The sequence below is a fragment of the Rhinopithecus bieti genome, unplaced genomic scaffold (genome assembly GCF_001698545.2).
Source record: "Rhinopithecus bieti isolate Rb0 unplaced genomic scaffold, ASM169854v2 scaffold_15676, whole genome shotgun sequence".
Taxonomy (NCBI): Eukaryota; Metazoa; Chordata; class Mammalia; order Primates; family Cercopithecidae; genus Rhinopithecus; species Rhinopithecus bieti.
The window spans coordinates 2697945-2721033 of NW_016809194.1; the positions used below are offsets into that span (position 1 = coordinate 2697945).

Here is a 23089-nt window from a genome sequence, read left to right on the forward strand (position 1 = left end):
ATATATAGTATATATATAGTACCTTTTGCAGATCCCAGATTGCAGTTCGACTCTCCATTCACCAGCCTTCCCTTGAGTCAAAAATAATTTTTTTTTTTTTTGAGATGGAAAAAAAAAATTTTGCTCTTGTTGCCCAGGCTGGAGTGCAGTGGCACGATCTCGGCTCACCGCAACCTCTGCCTCCCAGGTTCAAGCGATTCTCCTGCCTCACCTCCATGAGCCACCACACCCAGCTAATTTTGTATTTTTGGTGGAGACGGGGTTTCTGCATGTTGGTCAGGCTGGTCTTGAACTCCCGACCTCAGGTGATCTGCCTGCCTCAGCCTCTGAAATTGCTGGGATTACGGTTTGAGCCACCGCGCCCAGCCAAATCAAAAATATTTTTTAGGGGCTGGGCACAGTGGCTCACGCCTGTAATCCCAGCACTTTGGGAGGCCTAGGCGGGTGGATCATGAGGTCAGGAGATCGAGACCATCCTGGTTAACACAGTGAAACCCTGTCTCTACCAAAAATACAAAAAAATTAGCCGAGTGTAGTGGCAGGCGCCTGTAGTCCCAGCTATTCGGGAGGCTGAGGCAGGAGAATGGCATGAACCTGGGAGGTGGAAGTTTCAGTGAGCCGAGATTGTGCCACTGCACTCCAGCCTGCGCGACAGAGCGAGACTCCGTCTCAAAACAAAACAAAACATATATATATACGTGTGTGTGTGTGTGTGTGTGTGTGTGTGTGTGTGTGTGTATATACTTTTAGGCTGGGTGCAGTGGCTCGCACATGTAATCCCAGCACTTTGGGAGACCAAGGCAGGTAGATCACCTGAGGTCAGGAGTTCAAGACCAGCCTGACCAACATGGCGAAACCCCGTCTATACTAAAAAAATACAAAAATTAACCAGGCATGATGGTGGGCGCCTGTAATCCCAGCTACTTGGGAGGCTGGGGCAGGGAAAATTGCTTGAACCAGGGAGGCAGAGGTTGCAGTGAGCCAAGATCATGCCACTGCACTCCAGCCTGGGCGACAGAGCGAGACTATATCTCAAAAAAGATCCAGGTTAAATAGATGCATATTCATTTCAGCATATTTCATTATTCCAAACCACAGAAATAAAGTGTTTCACCAACAATTTAATTCACCAAATATTTACCAAGCTACTAACATGTACCAAGCTCCCTGTGCTAAGCTTTGCAGGAAATACAAAGGAAAAAAGCTAAGTCCCTGTTCTTAAGTGCTTTAAGATTGAGAAGCAGATAGAAGGTAGTAAGCAGAGGGAAACAGAAGGCAGAATCTGGTAGCTATTGGTTTTACGACAGAACTCATGCTCTGATGCAATCTCTGGTTCTTGTTTGCATAAGAACCAACACTTTTATGAAAAGGCTCTCATGACCACCCCAGAGGCTTCCACTGTCTTCCCTCCCAACCCAAGCCCCTACCAACCACAGGAAGGGAAGAGGGAAGTAAAAGGTCAAAGCAATACAGAGGGACATTGGGACCTTATGCTGCCCCAGCCTGTGGGAGGCCAGCCTCCATCCCGTTCAGTATTGTAGCTGACATGCAGGATAACACCTGCAAGGGAGGAGCCCATGGGGCGGGGATACTTACTCTGAACCCTACCAAACTGCTACACCCCAGCTCCAGGAATAGGGAGAAAGAAGTGCTAACAATGATTTTACAGAACAGGTGCAATCAATTGCTGGGCGTGGTGGCTCACGTCTCTAATCCCAGCACTTTGGGAGGCCAAAGTGGGAGGATCACTTAAGGCCAGGAATTTGAGACCAGCCTGGGCAACATAGACCCTATCTCTATTAAAAAGAAGTGGTGACATGTGCTTGTAGTCCCAGCTACCCAGGAGGCTGAGGTGAGAGGACCATTTCAGCCCAGGAATTCAAGGCTCCAGTGAGCTGTGATCATGCCGCTGCACTCCAGCTTGGGCAACAGCGCAAAACCCCGTCTCTCTCTCACACACACACACACACACACACGCACGCACATACAATAACTAGTACAATCAGTTGCTCTGGGAGACACCTCTCAGGGCCTCCTGTTTCTCTTAGTAGGCAAGGTAAGGGTACCCTGGCCTTGGGGTGGTCAATTCTAAAAGATAACCTGCACATTATGGGTTATTTCATAAGCAGTTTTAGAGAGAAGAAAAATATAAACCAACTTGCTTGCACAGAAGCTAACCCAACTATTTTGTGAGCTGATTTTTGTTGTTGTTGTTGTCGTCTGATCTTTTTTCTTTTTTTTGAGACGGAGTCTGTCTCTGTTGCCCTGGCTAGAGTGCAGTGGCACGATCTTGGCTCACTGCAAGCTCTGCCTCCCGGGTTCACGCCATTCTCCTGCCTCAGCCTCCTGAGTAGTTGGGACTACAGGCACCCGCCACAACGCCCGACTAATTTTTTTGTATTTTTAGTAGAGACGGGGTTTCACCGTGTTAGCCAGGATGGTCTCGATCTCCTGACCTCGTGATCCGCCCGCCTCAGCCTCCCAAAATGCTGCGATTACAGGCATGAGCCACTGTGCCCGGCCTGATCTTTTTTCTTAACTATGTGCTTATAAATGAGGAGGAAGGAATGAATATCATTAAGTGGTATTCACCCTTGCAAGATTCTCTATAGTGGCAAGGGCCGTGTTAGAAGATCCGAATGTAGGGGAGGTCCTAAAGGTGATGGCAGCAGCAGGTTGAGCAATCTGGAAAGACTTTGGGGAAGTGTTGTGTAGTACAGCTGTTAGACACAGGCAAGAGAAGCCCGCGGATATGGCCCCACATTCAGAGAGCCCCACTCTGGCCCTCTACTACCCACATCCCTCCCCACAGAGCGAGGAATGCATGAGGCTAAGGGGAGGTGGTCACCCTGTGTCTGGGCCCCTCCACTCTAGACCAGACTCCAGGCACCCAGGAACCTGGAGTTCCCCACTCAGCTAACTCAGAGCTGATGAGGTTTACACAACAAACTCTCACTTGGCCCATCCTCCTAAGGGTGGACTGGCTGCCCTTGAGGGCCCTGCTAGGCCCTTGGGGTGGCCAAGAGGTGGGAGGATCACTTAAGCCCAGGACAAGTTCAGACAAGAGGCAGTTTGTGGCCTGAGCCTGAATAAAAAAGTAGAGGTGTTTAATTGTGGGAGGCCCTTGGCAGTGCTGGAAGGAGCAAGAAACGGGAAGAAGAAGAGATGAGTCACAGGCTGAGGGCTGGGGACTGGAGGGAGAAACCAGCTTTCTCTGTGCTGCCCCATTCAGGCCCAGAATTTCACACAGCGTGAGATTTTTTAATTTGAACTTGGCCTTCAAAGCCATACAAAGGGCAGTCTCTCAAGGTGGGGGGATAGAACATATTTCACAGTTTGTTAGATTGATTTATTCCTTTTAAATATCTGGATCTCTGGTATGTGAGCCTCCATCTGTCATTTCGACTCAGCCATGAAATTTTAGGGATGATCCGGAAATGTTTTTGGAGATGGGTTTTGAGGACTGGGAAGGATTTAGATGGGTTAGAATAGCAGGAGATAACGGGACAAAAGGCTTGGACATGGGCATCTGCAGACACCAGCAGGCAGAGTAGGGGAAGAAAGCCATTGCGGCTGCATGCTTTCTATTTGCCAGCTTTCGTGCGTGGCATAGGGTGCTTAGCTTTCTTAGCTTGGGCTCCACCTCCCAGGCATTGCCTCTCCCCATGACGCCTGACACTGTGCTCCAGCCTTCCCAGGCCATCTGGTTCCCATGCACGCCCTGCCTTCTCGTGCCTCCTGCTTGCACATGTGGTCTCTGCCCTGCTCCCCCTGACCTCCCTCCTGTATCCCCTCCCAGCCCCTCTGCCTAGTCACCTCCTACCTGTCCCTGAGACCTCCCTAAGACATCACCTTCTCTGGAAGTCTCTCCTGAAGGCCCACACTAGCTTGGATCCCATAACACCACCCATAATGCTACCTTGAAACCACTTTGTCAGGCCCTAAGCTTCTCGGACAAGCTGAGAGAAGTTCGGTGTGGCAGCAGCAGAGAGGGCCAAGCGGTTTTGTTTCATTTTGGTTTACTTTTTTTTTTTTTTTTTGAGATGGAGTCTCAGGCTGGAGTGCAGTGGCCAGATCTCAGCTCACTGCAAGCTCTGCCTCCCGGGTTTATGCCATTCTCCTGCCTCAGCCTCCCGAGTAGCTGGGACTACAGGCGCCCGCCACGTCGCCCGGCTAGTTTTTTGTATTTTTTAGTAGAGACGGGGTTTCACGGTGTTAGCCAGGATGGTCTCGATCTCCTGACCTCATGATCCGCCCGTCTCGGCCTCCCAAAGTGCTGGGATTACAGGCTTGAGCCACCACGCCCGGCCTTTGGTTTACTTTTTAACCCTTATTACAATCCTTGTAACTAGTAAGAAGAAAAAGTGGAAAAAGAATGAGAAAATGGTTAACGGAGGTGGTTTGACATAATAGGAAAAGCACTGTGCTTAAAAAAAAAAAAAAAAAAAAANTTTTTAGTAGAGACGGGGTTTCACGGTGTTAGCCAGGATGGTCTCGATCTCCTGACCTCATGATCCGCCCGTCTCGGCCTCCCAAAGTGCTGGGATTACAGGCTTGAGCCACCACGCCCGGCCTTTGGTTTACTTTTTAACCCTTATTACAATCCTTGTAACTAGTAAGAAGAAAAGTGGAAAAGAATGAGAAAATGGTTAACGGAGGTGGTTTGACATAATAGGAAAAGCACTGTGCTTAAAAAAAAAAAAAAAAAAAAAATTCGGCTGGCCACAGTGGTTCACGCCTGTAATCCCAGCACTTTGGGAGGCCGAGGTGGGCAGATCATGGGGTCAGGAGTTCGAGACCAGCCTGACCAACATGGTAAACCCCGTTTTTACTAAAACTACAAAAATTAGCTGGACATGGTGGTGCGTACCTGTAATCCCAGCTACTCAGTAGGCTGAGACAGGAGAAACACTTGAACCCAGGAGGCAGAGGTTGCAGTGAGCCAAGATCACGCCACTGCACTCCAACCTGGGATACAGAGTGAGACTCTGTCTCAAATAAATAAATAGGCTGGGCGCGGTGGCTCACACCTGTAATCCCAGCACTTTGGGAGGCCAAGGAGGGCGGATCACGAGGTCAGGAGTTTGAGACCAGCCTGGTCAATATGGTGAAACCCCATCTCTACTTTAAAATATACAAAATTAGCTGGGCATGGTGGCACATGACTGTAGTCCCAGCTACTCAGGAGGCTGAGGCAGGAGAATCACTTGAACCTGGGAGGCAGAGGTTGTAGTGAGCCGAGATCACACCACTGCACTCCAGCCTGGGCGACAGAGTGAGATTCTGTCTCAAAAAAATAAAAAATAAATAAAAACTAAATAAAATAAATAGGCCAGGCGTGGAGGCTCACGCTTGTAATCCCAGCACTTTGGGAGGCCGAGGTGGGTGGATCACGAGGTCAGGAGTTCAAGACCAGCCTGGCCAAGATGTTGAAACCCCGTCTCTATTAAAAATACAAAAAAATTAGCTGGGCATGGTGGTGAGTGCCTGTTATCCCAGCTACTCTGGAGGCTGGGGCAGAGAATTGCTTCAACCCGGTAGGCAGAGGTTGCAGTGAGCTGAGACTGCACCACTTCACTCCAGCCGGGGTGACAGAGCAAGACTCCGTCTCAAAAACATAAATAAATTAAATTAAGTAAATAAATTTCAGCTGGGCACGGTGGCTCATGCCTATAATCCCAGCACTTTGGGAGGCCGAGGTTGGCGGATCATGAGGTCAGGAGTTCGAGACCAGCCTGGCCAACATGATGAAACACCGTCTCTACTAAAACTACAAAAAATTAGCCAGGCGTGGTGGTATGTGCCTGTAATCTCAGCTACCTGGGAGGCTGAAGCAGGATAATCACTTGAACCCAGGAGGCGGAGGTTGCAGTGAGCAGAGATCGTGCCATTGCACTCCAGCCTGAGCGACAGAGCAAGACTCCGTCTCAAAATAAATAAATAAATAAAAATAAAACGTTCTCAGGAACCCAGAGTCCATAGGAGAGTTCTATTTCTGAATGACCTGGTGTATGCATGCATGTGTTTGTGTGCCTGTGTGTATACGCCCACATGTGCACACACACAGGTGGAGTGGGGGGTCCTCATTTGTTCACCAGAGGCTTCTTCGGTAAAAGAAGAGGTCTGCGTGATCAGGGTTTTCAAGCCTTCAGAGTTCTCGAGGGCTCCTGCAGGGACAGCTCCCCCTGTATCCCCAGTAAGTGTTCTTCCCCCTTCCCCTACAACCAGAGCAGCACTCTGTATTTTGTCTACAAGTTGAGATTACCTATAAAATTCCATCCTGCATTTGCAAACCTGAACAAGAAAGGCTCCAAGTCACTGGGCTGGAGCTCTAGTCTTGTCCAGGCCCTGGTTCCTGGGTTCTGTGGTTCTGTAAGCGGAAACGGCAGCTGGGGCCTGGAGGCCTGGGTACAGCTGAGTAGGGAGCACTCGTGTGGGGCTAAATGAATGCAGTTGAAGGATCTGGAGAGTCTGGGACCCTACGTGTCTTCCTTCTTTGCCTCCTTCCCAGGGACGCACTCTCTGAGATATTTTCGCCTGGGCGTTTCGGATCCTGGCCGTGGGGTCCCTGAATTTATTTCAGTTGGGTATGTGGACTCGCAGCCTATCACCACATATGACAGTGTCACTCGGCAGAAGGAGCCGCGGGCCCCGTGGATGGCAGAGAACCTCGCGCCTGATCACTGGGAGAGGTATACTCAGCTGCTGAGGGGCTGGCAGCAGACATTCAAGGTGGAACTGAAGCGCCTGCAGAGGTACTACAATCACTCAGGTGTGCATGTGGCAGAGATGGACGCCTCCCCCACCCCTCAGAGGGCCCTGGGCTGACCTCCAATGAGTGGATGCTGAATTGCACCTGCTGTGGCTTTTGGCAAAACCTGGGAAATCCAGTTGGTGGAGTTTAGGGACTCCCATCTGCCTGTGCATCTTCTGAACTGTCCCTCTCTCCGCCAGGAGCAGTCTGTCATTTGTCCCACCCACTCTTCCCCATCTCTGTATCCATATCCACATCCCATTTCCACTCAGGCTTCTGATATGCATCTCCTTTCCCATTCTAAATTTGCCCATTCTGTATCTCACTTCCTGGTAGCCAGGCCTAGTGACTTGCTTATGCGTAATGACAGTAACTTTCCCAGGGGTATTTCTGGCTCCTCTATCTCTCTCCCTCCTTCACTGCACTCAGAATAGCCGCAAAGCTTATCAGTCATTCCCATTACAGGATAATTCCCCAAGGTGGGAATTAGCACACTCCTTTGACAGGCAGAATGTACTTCACAGATACCTGCTGTCAGGTGGGCTTCCATAAGAGGGACCTCCTGGGGACTCAGTGATGCCACGGCAGGCCTGGAGGGTGACATACTGTAGACCAGAGGATGCTTCCAGCCATGCCCCCACTCCCAGCACTTGAGAGTCCACCTCTGTCCCTGTGTGGACCCCTCTGGGCTTGCATGTGTGTTCCAGGGTCTCACACTTACCAGAGAATGATTGGCTGTGAGCTGCTGGAGGATGGAAGCACCACAGGATTTCTGCAGTATGCATATGACGGGCAGGATTTCCTGATCTTCAATAAAGACAGCCTCTCCTGGCTGGCTGTAGATAATGTGGCTCACACCGTCAAGCGGGCATGGGAGGCCAATCAGCATGAGTTGCAATATCAAAAGAATTGGCTGGAAAAAGAATGTATTGCCTGGTTAAAGAGATTCCTGGAGTATGGGAACGACACCCTACAAAGAACAGGTAAAGAGAAAGAGAAGGCCTCATTCCCACATTGCCTGAACAACTGTTTCCATACGTAACTATTTTAATCTAGGTTATATCCACTGTATCCTGAAAGCCATCTCTTGAGTTGGCCTATTGTGATATTGGCTAGAGCCCCCATGAGAACTTTCCCTGGTTACTTTGAGCAGCATCTTGACAAGATTTGACAGTTCCCCTTGTCTTGACAGAGTGGAATACCTCCAAGGGCACCTTGTTTTGGGGGGTCTATTGAGGCAAATTCTTCCATCAATGATAAGCTGGGAAATTCTTTAGGCGATAGAGCAAGTCTTACAAACTGTTTAGTTAACAAAGGGCTCACACACCACCAGTAGGAGTAAAAATCTGGATTTACCAAGACAAACAGAGGGTCTCTGCTTTACTAAAGGATTAATGAGGTTGGGCATGGTGGCTCATGCTATAATCCTAGCACTTTGGGAGGCTGAGGCAGGAGGATTGCTTGAGGCCAGGAGTTTAAGACTGGCCTGGGTAACATTGTGAGACCCAATCTCTATTAAAAAAAAAAAAAAAAAGGCTGAGCATGGGGCACATGCCTGTAGTCCCAGATACTCAGGAGGCTGAGGTGGGAGGATCTCTTGAGCCTGGAAGGTCAAGGCTGCAGTGAGCCATGATCATGATCAGCGTAGGTCACAGAGCAAGACGCTATTTAAAAAAAAAAAAAGTACTAATGATAAGATTCCTTTCAGCAAAGAGTTCCTCTTATACCTTGAAGATGTGATTCAGTTGGTCAACTTTTAGTTCATACAGAACTCTTCATGTATGATCTTGTTATTCAAAATTAATCATGTCTGTATGACACTCCAGGAAACTCCTAGACAAAATGTGTGTGGGAAGAGTATGGGAAGCTCCCCTCTCCCGGCTTCTATCTACATTCAGTGTCCTAATGGATTTTCAAGCTTTTGGTCAAAACACATTCCTAAAAAAACAAACAAACAGAAAAAGAAAAAGCACTCCTAGAAAAGGATATTGGATTCATTTCTTACAGGCCCTGTCAAAATGCACAGTCCCTCCTAGTAGCATTTATTTTACTTTTAATGTTGGAAAGCCTTCTTCTGCTACCAAATATCATGCCTTGGTAAAGAGACAAGGAAAGCATTGTTGGAGTAAAGGCTCTTCTCTGTATTGGATTGGCCGATGATAAGGGAGTCAGGAGGCAAGTCAGAGATGAGCGGGAAGCAGTCCCCGCAGATAGTGTCTTTGGTCTCAGTATGGCTGCATGACCCAATTTCAGCAAGAAACATTAAGGACAGGACTGTACGGAAAATTAACAGAGTAGTCACCAGGAAGCAAAGAACGTGGATACTTCTTTGGTGTCACTGCTGGAGCCCTTCTATGATATCAGTTTCTTTGAAGGCACAACCATGGCACGATCTACTACATATGTTTGTGCCTGATGGCAGTCATCAAAATGCCAGCCCAAGTACACAAGGCAATTCGGAGCCAAAACTGAGTAGGGATGGCTGTGTTATTTATGTGCACTAAACACAGAGCTGAGAAGAAGGAGTTCTAATCTCCAGTCCATTACTGACTGACTTATAGGGAACAGTCACACGTTTTGTGGGTCAGTTTTCCTTGACACATAAAGGTATTTCAAAGGTTACTAGTAAACAACCCCAGCACACTTTCCAAACAGTCAAAGCTGTATGACTTTCCCCCCTTAGAGGATGGAGCCTGGCCCAACTCTACATTCTTCACTACCTATCGCCTTGCTATTGTGGCAGGTACACATAAATAAGTTTGTTGTTGATGAACCTGAGTTCTGGGTCATTCTTAGCTTTAGAAGTTTTCTGCAATAAAGAAAAATTAGGAAAGCCAGTTGCCAAGTTCTAATATTATACGCTTAGTACATAAGGCACTTTGATTTAACTTTAGCTTCTTTTCCTAGAGCCCCACTGGTCAGAGTGAATCGCAAAGAAACTTTCCCAGGGGTTACAACTCTCTTCTGCAAAGCTCATGGCTTTTACCCCCCAGAAATTTACATGACATGGATGAAAAACGGGGAAGAAATTGTCCAAGAAGTGGATTATGGAGACATTCTTCCCAGTGGGGATGGAACCTATCAGACGTGGGCATCAGTTGAGCTTGATCCTAAGAGCAGCAACCTTTACTCCTGCCATGTGGAGCACTGCAGTGTCCATATGGTTCTTCAGGTCCCCCAGGGTAAGGACGGGGATGGTGGCTGTCTGGGGAGAGCCTAGAGAAAGGGGTGAGCAGGAAGCCATGCTCCCTGCCAGGGAGGGGAGGGGAGGATAGATCACTGCCTCACCCAGTGTGCCTTAGAATGGGTCTTTTAAATAAGTGGTTCTCACACTTTTTGGAACCAGGATGCCTTCACACTATTAAAAAAATTATTGAGGACCCCAAAGAGCTTTTGTTGATGTGGGTTATATCTATTGCTGTTTACCACATTACAAATTAAAGATTTAAAAATTAAACACGAACGGGCGCAGTGGCTCACACCTGTGATCCCAGCACTTTGGGAGGCTGAGGCAGGTGGATCACTTTAGGTCAGGAGTTTGAGACCAGCCTGGCCAACATGGTGAAACCCCATCTTTACTAAAAATATAAAAATTAATCAGGCGTGGTGGTGCACACCTGTAATCCCAGCTACTCAGGAGGCTGAGGCAGGAGAATTGCTTGAACCTGGGAGGTGGAGATTGCAGTGAGCCGAGATTGCACTACTGTACTCCAGCCTGTGCGAAGGGAGCGAGACTCCATCTCAAAAAAAAAAAAAAAAAAAAAAATCAAACACAATCCAGGCACAGTGGCTCACTCCTGGGCATGATGGCATGCACCTGTAGTCCCAGCTACTCAGGAGGCTAAGGTGGGAGGATCGCTTGAGCCCAGGAGGTCGAGGCTGCAGTGAGCTATAATGGCACTACTGCACTTCCACCTGGACGACGGAGTGAGACCCTGTCTCAAAAAAAAAAAAAAAAAAATTAACACAAGAAAGCGCAAGCACATATTCCATTAGTAGTCAGATTGATGAGTGAGAAGCAACAGTAAGGAAAATGGTGTTGGGTTTCCTGATGATCACAGGGACAAAAGTCCCAGAAAGTTAACACAGAAGGGACTTGTGAATTTTTTCTTATTTGCTTGCTTTCAGAATCAGAAACTATCCCTCTCGTAATGAAAGCTGTCTCTGGGTCCATTATCCTTGTCATTGTGCTGGCTGGAGTTGGTGTTCTAGTCTGGAGAAGAAGGCCCCGAGGTGAGAGGCACATGGAAGGGACCCAGGGGACTGCAGACTCTCCTGCGTCTCTCCAGAGTTTTATTTTCTGCACCTGCTGCTCCATGCTCCATTCAGAAATGGCTTGGCTCTCAGGCTGGAATCACAGAAGTATCCGGGACAACCCTCCCACCATGTAGGGGACACAAAGCATGGATAAAGCTTGCAGGGAGAGTGGTCTCTTTTCATAGGTGATGTCTGACATCAACAAAATAGTACAACATCTGTCCAGGGGAACTGCCCCCTAGAAGTTGGGTCAGAGAAGATATGGGGATCCTGATTTGTCTTTTTCCAAACCATGTTTTTATTATTAATTACTATTGACTTCTGAGGCAGTGCCCTTTGTTTCAAGACTTTAGTCAGTTTTCCCATTTTGACCACCATTCTTTCATCCCAAGCATATGAAAGTCCTTTTCCTTGTAAATTCATTTTTCAAAATGTTAAATGTGTAAGAGTAGATACCTTCAGAGAATGGGACTTAGAGTAAGGAAAAGAGGAGGAGAAGTAGGAGATATATAGGCTCTTGATAATGTGGAATAACATAAATTCATTCAATAAGTATACATTATTGACCTACTGTGCTCCAGGCACTGTACTGGTTGCTGGGATATGACAATGAACAAGACAGACAGGATCCATGTTGTCATAGAGCTTACAACAGAGCCTGGTAAGGTTATCTCCTGCCTCTGGCTTCACTAATTGCTCAAATTGATCACAGGACAGTACTGATGAGACTATGCTTTGAACCCAAAGTGGACCAGAAGGTTGGTTTGCCTTCATAGACATAGACCTCAACTCCAATTCAGGTGATAACTGTACAACAGCATGTTGTCAGATCAAAGTAAAACCAACCCCTTTACTAGAAAATCAGCTCAGAGGCTGGGCGTGGTGACTCACAACTTGTAATCCCAGCACTTTGGGAGGCTGAGGCAGGCAGATCACTTGAGGTCAGGAGTTTGAAATCAGCCTGGCCAACATGGAGAAACCCTGCCTCTATTGAAAATATTTTTTAAAAAAAATTAGCTGGGCGTGGTGGCACATGCCTGTAATCTCAGCTACTCAGGAGGCTGAGAGGAGAATCACTTGAACCCAGGGGGCGGAAGTTGCAGTGAGCAAAGATCGCTCCGTTGCACTCCGGCCTGGGCAACAAGAGCGAGACTCCGTCTCAAAAAAAAAAAAAGAAAGAAAAAGAAAAGAAAATCAGCTCAGAGAGTTAATGGGTTGTTAATGTTTTCTTTATAGGTAAAGTACAGCATTAATCCTCATCCAGTACATGATAGTGAAACAAACAAAATTTTTTTTACAATGACATCTCTCTCTCAATAATTATACAGACTGTGAGTTCCTGCTTTTTATCTTACAGAGTTTACAAATTTGAGCTAAAGTTTGTCAAGTACTAAGAGAATCTTGACAAAACAGGCTAAAACTGTCGATGCCTGTTTCTCAGATTTTGCTGAACACTGCATACTTTATTTTTGAGCTGTGAGGAAACATTCTTGTAATCTGACTAAAAACCTCTTTCTTTTCAGAGCAAAATGGAGCCATGTACCTTCCGACACCAGATCGATGATTGCAGATCCCTCTTTTCCAGTTCTCCTTCCTGTAGGAGCCATGTTCTCCTCTGTCCCCCATAGACTCAAACCCAGTGCTTGAAGCTCCTGACCACACCCACAACATACATGAGGGTAATGGGATTGAGCATTTATGGCAGCAACATAGGAGCCACAAAATGTTCTTTGTTCTTTGGCTCCAAAAAGACTGTCAGATTTCAGCCTCTTTTGATGGACTGTTTTATCACAGTTGACTTTAAATACAGCTTGTCTGATGACACAACACTTCCCTACATTCCGTTTGTCAATGATGATTTGCAACTAGTTGGAGATTCTCAGAGCAGGAAGGAATCTTTTCATCCAGAGCAGGAACTGTCTTCTGCAATGCCTTGGACTTGAGCCTCCAGCCTCCACTTGAACACCATGTGAAGGGAACCTCAATACCTCATAAAATGGCCTTTCTCATTCATCTTCTTTCATGGGAACATTATTGTACCAGAGCTTTGAATATCATGGGCACCATGACTGTGACCCTGCAGGTAGGATTGGATCACCCCATGAAAGTAGCCAGCAGGTTTCTACAATGGCCTGGGAATGGACTGATTATTATTATACATTTTCTGGCCTGAGAGAAAGCCAGAGTCCCCTGCTGTTAACAGCAACCCTGCCTGGGAGCTTGGAATCTTGGTAATCTGCCCAATTGGATCTATGGAGGTAGTCTCACCCTTTTTTTCTTTTGTGGGAAATTAAGAGAAATAATTATCAGACATACCATCACTTCCAGTGGAACTACAGAGACCTGGACCCAGCTGCACTATTTTAGTGTAAAAATAACGGTATGGCTGGGTGCAGTGGCTCACGCCTGTAATCCCAACACTTTGAGAGGCCAAGGCGGGCAGATCACAAGGTCAGGAGATTGAGACCATCCTGGTCAACATGGTAAAACCCTGTCTCTACTAAAATACAGAAAATTAGCTGGGCATGGTGTTGTGTGCCTGTAGTCCCAGCTACTCAGGAGGCTGAGGCAGGGGAATTGCTTGAACCCGGGAGGGGGAGCTGAGATCGGGCCACTGCACTCCAGCCTGGCGACAGAGTGAGACTATGTCTCAAAATAATAATAACAACAACAACAACAACAGCAGCAGCAGCAGCAGTACGTTTGGTGTCAGGAGAGGCTCAATTCTCATTTCTGCCTTTCCCATGCTGACTCATGGTAGCTGGGCATGACTTGCCTTCCTGCATAGGCTTAGTCTTCATACATATGCACTGGGAATCAATAGAAGCCCATGGTGAGGATGAACATCCCCTTAGTGTTTCTTACTCTGCCCAATCCCTGAGGCCTCACCTGACTCACCTCCTGCCCTGCCGTGTAGAGCTACCTGCCCTGGGGCTGCCAGTCACACATTCCTTGGTCACACTTCTCTGACCCCGTTTTGAGTCTGCACCTGAGCCTAATGCTTACTTCAGTGACCCCAACTTTGACAAGTGGCTTTTCTCCTGCACCTCAGGTTTGACCTCTGCTCTCCCTTGACCTTGACTGTGACATTTGACCTTTGGCTTTAAGCATTACAGCCTCAGATAAAGATACCTTCAGCCCAGGCACAGTGGCTCACGCCTATAATCCTAGCTCTTTGGGAGACTGAGACAGGCGGATTCCCTGAGCTCAGGAGTTCAAGACCAGCCTGGGCAACACGGGGAAACCCTGTCTCTACTAAAATACAAAAAATTATCCGGGCGTGGTGGCGTGTGCCCATAGTCCCAGCTACTCGGGAGGCTAAGGCAGGAGAATCACTTGAACCTAGAAGGCGGAGGTTACAGTGAGCCGAGATCACACCACTGCACTCCAGCCTGGGCAACAGAGCAAGACTCGTCTCCAAAAAAAAAAAAAAGATACCCTCAGTGTGTCAGGCCTCTAAGAGCTCACCTGCCAGGCTTCTTCCTTGCTCCACTGTCCCATTTAATTCCACATATGAAGCTACCACTGTACATCTCTCTTTTCCAGTGCCTGTTGAGTTGCATAGAAGCACAGTTGTGTTTATTTTGTTTTTAGGGTTGCCATGGGCAATTTCCATGCCATCTTTTAAGCAGTGTTGCACTGTGAAGAGAATATAGGCAAGTTTATTTCTGGAATGGCTTCTTCTTACAATCAGAATAGTTAGGATGTAATATATTTTTGGATGGGCATTTAAAGTGAAAAGGTACATATTCACAAAGACATAGGTGAGGATGTATCTGTGTAAATGCCTTTTGATTCTGCAACTGCAGGATACTCTCATCAAAGACACAGATAGTCAAAAACCTCTTTGTGTTCCCAAGGCCTTGCCCTACACCTAACACATAATATGTCCAAATGGATGAAGAAGAGGAGGCAAGGACAAGGATGTGATGACCAAACATTCTGTTATGCATTTGCAGCATTTATGTTTCTTCCTGGGGGATTTTATAATATACAAAGAATCATAATATAAAGAGATGATTTAAAAAAAAAAATACTGCCAGGCATGGTGGCTCATGCCTGTAATCCCAGCAATTTGGGAGGCCAAGGTGGGTGGATCACCTGAGGTCAGGAGTTCAAGAATAGCCTGACCAACATGGAGAAACCCTGTCTCTACTAAAAATACAAAATTAGCCGGGGATGGTGGTGCATGCCCGTAATCCCAGCTACTGGGGAGTCTGAGGCAGAAGAATCACTTGAACCCGGGAGGCGGAGGTTGTTGTGAGCTGAGATCGCACCATTGCACTCTAGCCTGGGTAAAGAGAGTAAAATTCCATCTTAAAAAAATAAAAATAAAATATATAAATAATACCTAAAATGTTACAACCTTCATTTTACTGTAGATGGTTCAAGATTCTATTAGTTCTTAATTATTTTAGCCCTGTTATCGCTTCATTGCTTCATGATTGTTGAGTACAGATGCTCAGTAATCATAACCTATGGAATATTTGATATCATGATCTAAATAAACATTAAAAACAAATAACTGTGCTATTACCACAATTATGTTTTGGCTTTGAATTGTCTTTACTGAATATTTTGGATCAAGAACACTAGATGAGAAACCTGTTCAACTCTGTTCCTTTTTTTTTTTAACTCCACTATATTTATTACCTGTTTTGTTTTTTTGTTTGTTTGTTTTGATGTGCATATAGACAAAGATGTGGTACATTTAAATGGCAGATGTTTTTGAAGTGCATGTAGACCAAGATGTGGTACATTTAAGGGAGAGAAAGCAGTTTAAAGAGCAGGGTGAAAATCCAACAAGACTCCATTGAGGGTTTCTGAGCTCTCCCATCAGGGGCCTGGCCTCCTTTCCTCTCTCTTCTTACTCCCATGATTTCCGAGTTCTGATCCTTTCCTTATTTCTGAGGAATGACTTGGTTTCTCCTCTTCTTTTTTTGACCTGAGAGAAAATGTTTTTGCACTTGTAGCTATGAGGAACAGTTGTCCACTAGGGAGGCCAGCTGATCATTTTCTGCCAGAGTTGCACAGAGCGGTCACACCTTATTTTGATCACCACTGTCTGGGGTCTTTGTCCTCACATATACAGGTCTAGTGCCCCCACAAAGTGATCAGATGGATACATAAAGTAGAGTGCCAATGTATTAATTTACTGTGAGAAACACAATTGCTAAGTGGGTCAGATACTTGTCTCAGCTGGTCAGTACATCTTCCAGCAGGAAAATCTACGTAAGAACAACTAAATCACAGTCTGTAGAGTGCTTGATGACCCCAGAATTGGTGCAAGGGGACACATTCTCGCTTATTAGCACCTGCTTTCTGGAGTTTGCTATTTTCTCACACACGATGTATTAGTTCACAGAGTGTTCTCCAAGGAGGACAGGGGCTTTGCCCATGTGTGTGATGTGGGCAGCAGAGCTAGGAAGGAGCACAGGTGTCTCCCAGCCCAGGTGTTTCCCACTTAACTGTATTGCCCTTTTCACCTTTTTTTTTTCCCCCAGTAGCTTCATGACATTCAGTGCATTGTGCTTTTTAGAGGTTGATGATTCCACTGCCCTTCCTGAGCTGCCTTCACCTCTCTTTTTTGGAAATTGCCATCTTTGAGCCTTTTCTGCCTCTGTAACATCTCTGCACCTCCTTTTCACTCTGGCCTCCCTTTCTCCAATGTCCTTCTAGCTTCTGGTTGCCCCAAACCCCACAGACTGTGTAACAAAACCCAAAACCTATTGGTTTAAAATAATACCCATTTTATTTTCTTTCATAGTTTCTATGGGTCAGGAATTTGGGTATGGCTTGGGTAGGCAGTTCTGACTTCTCATGGAGTTGGAGGCAAGTGGTGGCTGGAACAGAAATGGGGCAGCCAGGGGTGGTGGCCAGGCATATCCTACATCTCCTCCATGTAGTCTCAGGAAGTCTCCATATGATCTGTCTGTGTGGGTTAGTTGGGCTTCCTCACAACATGGTGGCCTCAGGGCAGTCACTGCTTACATGGCAGCTAGCTTCCCTCAGAATGAGTATCCCAAGAGATCACAGAGTACATAGCATTTATATAATCTAATATTTGAAGTCACAAAGTGTCATTTTTGTAATAACTCTCATTGCTCAAGGAAGTCATAAAATCCTGCTCAGGTTCAAAAAGAGGATGTATAGAACCCAACACTCAATAGGATGATTGTCAGAGTTACATTGTAAGAAGAGCATGTAGATGGGAGATATCATTGTGGCCATTTTGGGAAAGATGCAACATGTCACAATGTCATGCTCTCCATCGTCTCCCCGTTCCACCTTGTACTGGTTTCCAAGGGTAGTCATTTAAAAGTACCACAAAAACTGGGTGGCTTGGAACAACAGAAATGTATTGTCTCACAGTTCTGGAGGCCAGAAGTTCAAAATGAAATGTTGGCAGAACTATGGTCTCTCTAAAGGGACTGGGAAAGGATCTGTTCCAGGCTTCCCTCCTGTCTTCTGGTTGTTCCTTGCCTTCTGGTTGCATAACTCTAGTCTTCATTTGGTGTTCTTCCTGCATGAATGACTTTGTGTCCAAATTTCCTTTTTTCATGAGGCCATCAGTCATACTGGATTAGGGGCCCACCCTACTACTGCAGGATGACCTCACCTTCCCAAATTACATCTGCAACAACCCTATTTCCAAAGAAGGCCACATTCTGAGGTACTGGGGGTTACAACTTCATGAATTTTGGGGGGGCAAACAATTCAACTCCTAACACATCTCTACCCAACCTCTTAGGTTCCCTCAATCCACCAAAACTTTTTGGCTCCACTGGATTATCTAGCAGTTAAGAAACCAAGATCATTAAACGAATTCACCGCAACTACTATGAGACTGACTACCTTAGCTTACCTCTGTGAAAGGAGTTAAGCCAAGGGAATCTGTGGAATTTTGGAGGGTTTGGGGCATTTGGGGCAGGGGGCAAACGTCCTGCCTTTAAATCCCAACACTTAGTTCTCTTCCATTTATAAGACCTGCCCCTCCATCCCAACCCCTGCACCACAGGACAAGGAAGTGTTCTTGGCCTTCAACTTTCATCCCTGATGGTGAAAGCAGTTGCTCCTGATCTATTTGCCCACCAGCTTCTCCTCTGGAGCCTGAGGCATCTGATGCCTGCCTGGGTGGTTCTCAGTAAGAAGGTCAAGTTCAACCAGAGGGGAGATCCTGATGCCTTTCAGTAGTTAAATATGAGTTCAGACCCCGGGGTCCGGACAGAAGATTTGGGGTTCCCTGGATATAAGATTTCTGGAAACACTCAGACTGTGGGGACCCCTGCTGAGGGAGAAGTCCCAAACTGTGGCTTCAGGGAAATGCACCAAGGCTCTCACTGAGGCCGCCTTCTCCAACAAGCTCCCCTTCTGCTTCCCCATGGCTAGCACGACTGAGTAAAAAGGACACTGAGCACAGCCCATGCATGAACGCCTTGCCATGCAGCAGGATGAAACCCATAATGCCACTCAGCGTGCCTTGATTATAAATCTAGTTTGATTACAACACTGAGTTCTGGCCATTTATTCTGTTTCTGGTTTGTGAACCAACCGAAGACATGAGCAGGGCCTCAGCTTACCCACAAATAGCACGTGTGCAAACTGGAAAAATGAACCCTTCTTCTGGGAGGACGCAGCCCAGGCCAGGTCACCCAGGTTGGCCAGCAGAACACAGAGTGGATTTTGGTCCCATTTTTTCCCCAATGGGGTATCTATCCTTGTGCAGGGCACAAGCTTACATGGCATTTCTGGTCATACCAATAGAAAATAAATAGAAACAGGCTGCACACCAGAATGAATGAATTGAATTGAAAGGGAGGAGTGATGGTGGAAAGAAAAACAAGTCAATTCATTTAGACTGGTAGAGCCAGAACCACTGTGTAGTATATCAGTATATCCAAACGGTTAAAATTCCCTGAAAGATGTTACATAATCCTATCATGGTGTTTATTTATGGAAATCTATTTTTAAAATTTTGTGTAATACTGCACAGTCTGTTTGCATGATCCCTTGTACATAGTAGCAACTCAGTAAATACTTTTTGAATGAACTAGTACAGTATTTTAATTAGCTAGTCTTCATGTACTGGTACAAAAGAACAGTGTCATCTTACAGCTGAAGTCATAGAGGGGAAATAGCTGATTCAGGATCATATAACATTCCAGGTGCGCAGGATGAATGGTCCGAGGACTGGTCTGAATTCTTCAAAGGTTTCAGCTGTATTAACATTCTCTATCTAATAAACTTTATCTTGTCATTGCATTGTCTGTGAGATTAGTGATCTGAAACATTCCATTAATACCCCCACCCCATCCAATGCATATATATTAAAAACAAAGATAGAATTCAGAGGTTCTTACAGGAGGCACTGTTTTTCTTGAAGGCTACGAGAAGAGGTGCTGAGAAATGAGTTCTCAGCCATCTTGGGGGCCCAAATATCTGAAACCTTCCAGAAACATAATTAGTCCGAATTTGCTTTACTGTCACCATTTGGGTATTTGGTTAATGAAAGTTCTTAACATGTAAATTCCACCCACTCTTACCAATGCCCTGAGCTGAGAAGCACCTTGAGCACTCTTACCACACCCTGAGCTATTGCTTTTCCTCTTCCCCTTGCCCCCACTCCCATGTTGGCTGCACCAGCAGAGGCTTCTGCATTTGCCCCTGGGCAGGAGTTGGGTACGAAGGTCTGGGCCAGAAGGTTCTGAGTTGCTGAGCTGAGCTGCTGGGTGGCAGCTGGAAGGCCAGGCTGGCTGAAGCCCTGGTGAGGTGACACTGGATCTGAGGCAGGTGCAGTGACAGCAACCAGACTTCTGAGGACACAAATGGGCCAGAGAGTGGGAACAACTGGGGGAACAATCCAGGGACAGGGGGGAACGGGGCAAATAGCCTCTGAGAGGAGGCTACGGGGTGAAATGGGAAGCCACCAGAATGGAAAAGGAAGTGAAACCAAGGGAGAAATAAGACTGCCACCCAAGCCGAAGCCGTCCTGGCCTTTCTTCCTTTCTGAGGCATCAGCGCAGATTCTAAGGTTACCTGAACTGACTGAAAGCTCTGTTGTTTTCTAAGCAACATCGTGGTGGCATAAATAGAGAATTCCTGGAATGCACTGGGAAGACACATGCTCTAGAAGGTGACAATTCTGGGGAAATATGAAGGGCTGGAATAATAAAAAGTCAAACATTTGGCATCCCATCAGCTGCTGAAATACAACCCTCTCACATACTTTAAAATACCCAACACATGGACTCTGCATATTACTCACGAAACAGCTACGGATGCACAGTCTGTGTGTTACACACAACAGGAAGTTTCCAAACCAGATGTAACCCACCAAGGCTGAGCACATGGGCTACCGTCCACCTTACTGTTAAAAGACTGAATGGTCACTGGTCCCTGAGGATTCCTGAAGAAGACAGGCAAGCTGTTCTAATCCAATTTAGGTCTTTGCAACTGAAATTGAGATCAAATTTCAAAGATTTGTAAACTAGCACAGCTTCACAGACTGAAATTAGTCTACAAGATGACATGTTTCTAGGCCTAATGATGACATTTTTAAAGACTGTCCCCAACCACAAGGAATTATTCGTTTTTTCTGTGTGACACGGTATACACCATATTTTCATTCAAGTCACAGAGTTTGTTTACCCCAGTTTCTTATTAATAATCTGCCACAAGTAGTGATATTTAAATCAAATTATTATGGCTTTCATTAGTTAATCAAACATTCATGAAATGTATGCACCATGAGGCCTGACACTTTAGTGCCTGGCACATAGTAGGCACTCAGTACATATGCATATTGACAAAATGAACTGCTGCTCCTACGAGCCAGACTTTGTAGGCAACAGAGCACAGTGATGTTCTGAAAATTAGCAAGTACAAAAATGGCCCAGACATATGCTTATAGAAAAATCAAGCTCACATCACAGAAAATAATTTTAGAGATTGTAATCTAGAATGTATTTCTATAAAACAGTCCCTGGGTTTTCTGCTAAGAGAAGAAATACAACTCTGGCTGGGGGCGTGGTAGCTAACACCTGTAATCCCAGCACTTTGGGAGGCCGAGGCTGGCAGATCACTTGAGGTCAGGAGTTTGAGACCAGCCTGGGCAACATGGTGAAACCCCGTCTGTACTAAAATTACAAAAAAAATAGCTGGGTGTGGTTGCTGGTGCCTATAATCCCAGCTACTTGGGAGGGTGAGGCAGGAGAATCACTTGAACCTGGGAGGCAGAGGTTGCAGTGAGCCAAGATTGCACCATTGCACTGCAGCCTGGGCGAAAAGAGCGAAACTCTGTCTCAAAAAAGAGAAAGAAAGAAAGAAAGAAAGAAAGAGAGAGAGAGAGAGAGAGAGAGAGAGAGAGAGAGAAAGAAAGAAAGAAAGAAAGAAAGAAAGAAAGAAAGAAAGAAAGAAAGAAAGAAAGAAAGAAAGAAAGAAATACAGCTCTGACAGTGAGCTTTCATAGTAATACTGAAGACACAGGTTGAATAAAGCTTTCAAGTGAGATGGGAAGGCCTGAGTATAAACATGCCATGAAACAAAGGATGTGGGGAGGATGAAGGGCTAGCACTGCCTCCTTCCCTGCAGCCACTGGGCTAGGCTAAGAGGACCCATAGCCAGTTGCGATGGCGACAGCAAGGAACTCAGATATGTTCAGCGAGACAGAGGAACTTCTAATCCTCTGGTTTCCTTTTGTCTTCCTGATAGCCTATCCTCAGATAAATAATTCCCTTACTAAACTCCTAAGTGCTTTTCAGCTCTGCCACTCAACTGACACCTAGCTATTCTGTGTTGGTATTTATCTGTTTCTGCATGGCTTATCTCCCTGGCTGGACTATAAACCCCTTAAGGGCACAATGTGAATTCTACATCCTTCACTTAGTATCAGGGTGATCTTAAGTTGTTTAGCTTCTCTGAGCCTCAGATTTATAAAAACTGGGGCTAGTCAATACCTGTCTTCCAGTGTCAACGTGGGGATTAAATGAGATGTGTGTGTGCAAGCATACTGCACAGGAAGTGGCATCTGGGATGTGTCTTCCTCTACGTATTCTCCAGGGACTACTCCCCATGTCCCATATAATCACAGCCACCATTTATTGAGTGCTTACTACGCACTGGGTACTTCACATATATTATTTCTATTCCTCATAACAACGTCGGCAGCAGGTATTATTATTATTATTATTTTGTTGAAGTTCAGATAAATTGTATTTCTTGACAAGGTCACATAGTTAATAAGTGGCAGAGGCATGATTCAGACTCAAGATAGTGTGTGCTCTTCCCAGGGCACTGTCCTATCTGCACACAGTAGGCCCACTCCATCAATGCCTAACCAAAACTGTGAGGTGTCATCCACTTAAAACTATTGAGGACTAAACTCTGATTTTTTTATCTTGCCCAAATTCCTATCTAAGGGATCTGGGGAGTCATGCCCTACAGATCATAAATTATCATCAGATGGTTTTATTTAACCCTACATATCATGATTTATTTTCCAACTTGACTTTGACATAACATTACCAGACAAAGAAGAAAATCAAAATATTTTAACCTGGCCAGGCATGGTGGCTCATGCCTGTAATCCCAGCACTTTGGGAGGCTGAGGCAGGCAGATAATGAGGTCAGGAGTTCAAGACCAGCCTGGCCAACATAGTGAAACCCCGTCTCTACTAAAAATACAAAAATTAGCTGAGCATAGTGGTGTGTGCCTGTAATCCCAGCTACTCGGGAGGCTGAGGCAGGAGAATCACTTGAACCCGGCAGGAGTAGAGGTTGCAATGAGCCAAGATTGCGCCACTGCACTCTAGCCTGGGTGACAGAGTGAGATTCCATCTCAAAACAATATATATATATATAAAATATGTAATATATTTAATATTAATAATATTAATTTAAATATGTCAATTTTAATATAATTTAAATATTAATGATATTGATTTAAATATATATACATTTTAAACCTCAAAATATGTTTCTTTGCCATATTTTGAAATGGGCCTGCAAAGCTGTTCTTTGTCAGGGGAAATTTGCATCCATAAAGAATCTCTATTAACATAGCCAAATCTTTTTCTTCCA

General features: G+C 45.8%; 1 protein-coding gene and 1 long non-coding RNA gene across 5 annotated transcripts in view; one reads left to right on the forward strand and one right to left on the reverse strand.

Moving 5' to 3' along the window:
* LOC108539893 (major histocompatibility complex class I-related gene protein) overlaps positions 1–15553 on the forward strand; it is a 24472-nt gene extending 8919 nt beyond the window's left edge. For 2 of the 4 annotated variants that reach the window (XM_017888835.1, XM_017888833.1), the window contains 4 exons: positions 6512–6772; positions 7462–7737; positions 10883–10987; positions 12535–15553. In XM_017888835.1, coding sequence (XP_017744324.1) covers positions 6658–6772; positions 7462–7737; positions 10883–10987; positions 12535–12575 — 537 coding nt within the window. In that variant the 5' untranslated portion in view covers positions 6512–6657 and the 3' untranslated portion in view covers positions 12576–15553. Of the gene's footprint in view, positions 1–6511; positions 6773–7461; positions 7738–9661; positions 9937–10882; positions 10988–12534 lie in introns of all 4 variants that reach the window. The other 2 variants (XR_001888517.1, XM_017888834.1) reach the window with 2 other exon arrangements.
* A 3534-nt stretch (positions 15554–19087) lies between these two features.
* The window catches only part of LOC108539894 (uncharacterized), a 5037-nt gene continuing 1035 nt past the window's right edge, over positions 19088–23089 (reverse strand). Inside the window, exons 2-4 of the long non-coding RNA XR_001888518.1 lie at positions 20277–20464; positions 20048–20171; positions 19088–19824 (exon numbers count right to left, since the gene is read on the reverse strand). This is a non-coding gene — a long non-coding RNA (uncharacterized LOC108539894). The remainder of the gene's footprint in view (positions 19825–20047; positions 20172–20276; positions 20465–23089) is intronic.